The 3,557-nt window shown below is 54.1% G+C and overlaps 1 protein-coding gene across 1 annotated transcript in view; it reads right to left on the bottom strand.

Moving 5' to 3' along the window:
• LOC104413517 (multiple epidermal growth factor-like domains protein 6) overlaps positions 1-1,780 on the bottom strand; it is a gene marked incomplete at both ends in the record, with an annotated part of 5,192 nt that extends 3,412 nt beyond the window's left edge. Inside the window, 2 exons of the mRNA XM_010024521.1 lie at positions 589-720; positions 1,652-1,780. Coding sequence (XP_010022823.1) covers positions 589-720; positions 1,652-1,780 — 261 coding nt within the window. The remainder of the gene's footprint in view (positions 1-588; positions 721-1,651) is intronic.
• Positions 1,781-3,557: the final 1,777 nt, after the last annotated feature.

Genomic DNA, 3,557 nt, shown 5'->3' with positions numbered 1-3,557 from the left:
AGGAGCCAAAGAAACAGAAAGCATTCCTAAACAGTCTCATGGCAAACAAGCGGCAATGCCAAGCAGCTTCGGAGTGTGCAAAACCTCTCTGCTGAAGATATACGTGGGAAATATCCTTCAATTCCAAAGGAAAATGGCAAAAGTCCCCAGCCTGAGTGCGGATGAGGGTGATGGTTTGTTTTCATGAACTCCTACTCGCAATTAGTCAGCGAGCGGCACGACGGAGGTCAGAGCCTCTCGTCTGAGTGCAGGACCAGGCTTGGACAAGGCAGCAAGTGAACGCTTGCCTGGATGGCCTCAGCTCCTGAGCTGCAAGAGCTGGGCAACGGCTAAGAGCAGCGTGAGAAGAGACCTCAGCCATGCCAGTGAAGGCATTGCCTTTGGGCAACCATGGCAAGAAACCAGGACTGGCAGCCCAGCAGAACCTGTGCTTGAGGCCATCGCCAGTGAGCCACGCTCACCGAGCTGCGGCTTCTACAGCAGCCACCCCAGAGCCATCCTGTGCCAGGTGATGGCTCAGCACCAGCACCAAGCCTTCAGGACAAAGCAAAGGGTCCGTAAAGCAGCGGAGGGATGGAGAGGACTCACCCAGCTGGCAGGTTGGGCCGTGGAAGCCAGGGGCACAGATGCATGCCCCGGTGACCGGGTGGCACTCCTGGGTGGCTCCAGCACACTGGCAGATCTGGCCACAGCCCTCACCAAAGGTCCCCGGCAGGCAGGCTGTCAGGAGAGAGGGCACCAAACTCGGATCATGTAGCAGGAGGTATCCCACCCCTCTGTGCAAGGCTTTTCCCCCTTTTTATTTTAAGTCAGGATTTAGGAAGCTCTTTAGCCAGTGGGAGTCCTCTGCCAGTCAAAAAGCAAAGGGACCCACATGCAAATGGTCTCTTGACTCCAGGAAAGCCTTGGATTGAAAAGAAAACTGAGTACTTAAAGGCATTAGTTGCCTTTTGCGGTGCTAGCCTGACCGACCTTCATAATCCCACAACCTCCCATCCCCACACACACAGACATGGCAAATACACCCCCGTTCTCTGGGTAAGGAATGTGCTCACATGCCTCTGGCCCTTCCAGACTTGCTCATACCCACAGGAGCTCATTTTAATACTGATTTATTGCTAATCCTCTGGATAAACACACAGCTCTGATTTCCCACTTGGCTCCCTCTGCTTTGCTAACATTGTGCAGGCATGCACCCAGCTGCCAAGATGCAAGTTGCTCCTTGGCACCGCTCGCTCTTGGGGTATTTTTTTCCTTGTTTTTCCTTTTTTCCCCTCTATTTTCTGCAGCAGTTGCTTGACCCATCCCATCCCAGAGCCTGTCAGTGGAGCTGGAAAAGGCTCGCTCCCATCTTCCTACCCTTTTCACATGCAGAGCCTGTGAATCCTGGCGGGCAACCGCACCGGCCAGTGATGTGATCGCAGGGTGCTCCCCGGGGACAGGAGCAGCGGCTGGCACAGCCCTTCCCGAAGGAACCTGGCAGGCAGGCTGTGGGAAAACAAGCAAAGGGGATTCTGTTGTGGCTGCCCCATCCCTGGCAGTGTTCAAGGCCAGGCTGGGCACAGGGGCTTGGAGCAACCTGCTCTAGTGGAAGGGGTCCCTGCCCGGCGGGGTCGTGTGGCTGTGCCATGAAGGGATGCTGCCGCCTCACCTTTCTCACAGCGCCGGCCCCTCCAGCCGCGGGGACAATCGCAAGCACCAGTAACGTGATGACAGGCCACGTTGTCCCCACAGTCACAGTGCTCTTCACAGCGTGCCCCAAACAGCCCCTCTGGACAAGCTGCAGAGACGCAAACATGGGAGAGATGACAAGTTACACACAAAAGGTGATGTAGGTCTTTTTGCACTGCAGTTTCTGCAGGCACACACTTGATTTCTGTCCCTTTCACTCCTGCCAAGCCAGAGCGGCGCTGTGGCAAGACAAGTGACATCTACCACCAGCAAAGGCACTATTATTTTGCTATGCCACTGTACTATTATGGGAAGCACTGCGGCAGAGCCAACGGCTCTTCTTGCCTTTCGTTTGGTGGTGATGGGCTGCACCAGCCATCCTGCATGGGGGCTGCCATCCCTCTCCCACCCCATATGTGCCATGGGGTGGGAAATGGCTGCATAGGCCAGACCTGAGCACGTGCCCACTGTGCATGGGAACACGAGTGTCTCGGCAGCATCACCAGTCAAATCCACGCAGGGTACACGGGTGCGCAGTGTAATGCTTGTGGTCACAATTCATGGTGAAAGTCTCTGTTCAACTGTGCCACATAGTTTTGGAAGTGTTATTCCTGGCACTGTCCAACGGGAGCTGGGTGCCAGCACAGTGTGTTTGGATCATCGTTTAGTTTTGCTGCTGCTTTTCCTGCTGTAGAAGCAGCTGGTCTGTAACGCAGCAGCAGAACACTGCGTGTGCAGTACCGGCGCCGTGCAGAAGCGAGCACTGCAGGAGCAGAATCCATGAACCTCATTTTCACTTCTGCCTCATGAATGAATGCAGCAAACTCGGTAAGTCCCTGTGCAACCGTCCAAACAGGCTGCTCGGCCACGCAGGGGATGAGCCTGTACATGCAGCTGTGGCGGGAGGTGGCTGCTCCGTGCACACAGCCAGGCAGGTAGTGGCACATACACAGTTTGCAGTACAGCGCTGTGGGAAGCCAAGAGGGTGATTTGAGCGCTAAAAAACCCCAAACGTGTAATTTCTGCATTTGTGGGTGGGTTTTTAATTAATTTTTGTTGAAAGAAATACTAAAAGTGAACCTATGGGTGAGCTCAGTGTGAGCACCTATGGGCAGGGTGAGACAGGGAAGGTCCCCAGGGTGTGATGGCCAAACACAGGGACACTTGGGAGCCAAAACCTCCCAGTGCCCATCCTTCATAATGTCCAGCCCAGCAGCTTGATGCTGCCTCATGATGAGGGACCTCGGTGCTGGGGATTCTGGGTTTTGGGAGAGCGTGACATGACTCTGTGAAGGGACGATGCACCTGAGGATGTGGCTGCTCGCCCTTGGCTGGCAGCAGAACTATCTGCAACCTCTGGAAGCAGAGGCATGGCCAGGCAGGAACACTGAGAGCCCTTTGATGAGGCTAGTGCTGCAGTGGGCAGCTCCCTTATGCCACATTTAGCTGGCAAGTAACAGCATTGGACTAGGACATGCCTTTTACACCGTAATATAAGGAACATGCCAGGCTGAGATGTCATGACCCCTGAAAGGGAAGAAGCTTGTGGATTTCTTCTTGATGTGCTGATACTTGATGAAGTCCCTGTTGCTGCTCTTAGTAAGGCAAATAACCTTTTCAACACTTCCTCATAGTAGAGGGATTGCCAGGGTACGTGTTACATTTAAAGATAAGGTGAGCACAGGAGCCTGCCGAATGACAGATGTAATTATTTGCTGGGGCTTCAGCCAGAAGCCAGGGATTTAGGGTCTGTATAATCAGGGAAGTGTAGAAGAAAGACTGGAAAGCTGATCTTTTGTTACTCTTAAACTAAACAGGACAGAGGAAGCAGCTGCCCTGCCGTGTGCTCCTGCTTGGAGGCTGTGCCTCTGGGGACCCCATCCCTC

Source organism: Nestor notabilis, unplaced genomic scaffold (assembly GCF_000696875.1).
Source record: "Nestor notabilis isolate BGI_N333 unplaced genomic scaffold, ASM69687v1 scaffold20711, whole genome shotgun sequence".
Taxonomy (NCBI): Eukaryota; Metazoa; Chordata; class Aves; order Psittaciformes; family Psittacidae; genus Nestor; species Nestor notabilis.
Note: the sequence above shows the minus strand (reverse complement) of the source record. Positions and strands in the feature narration are given on the sequence as shown.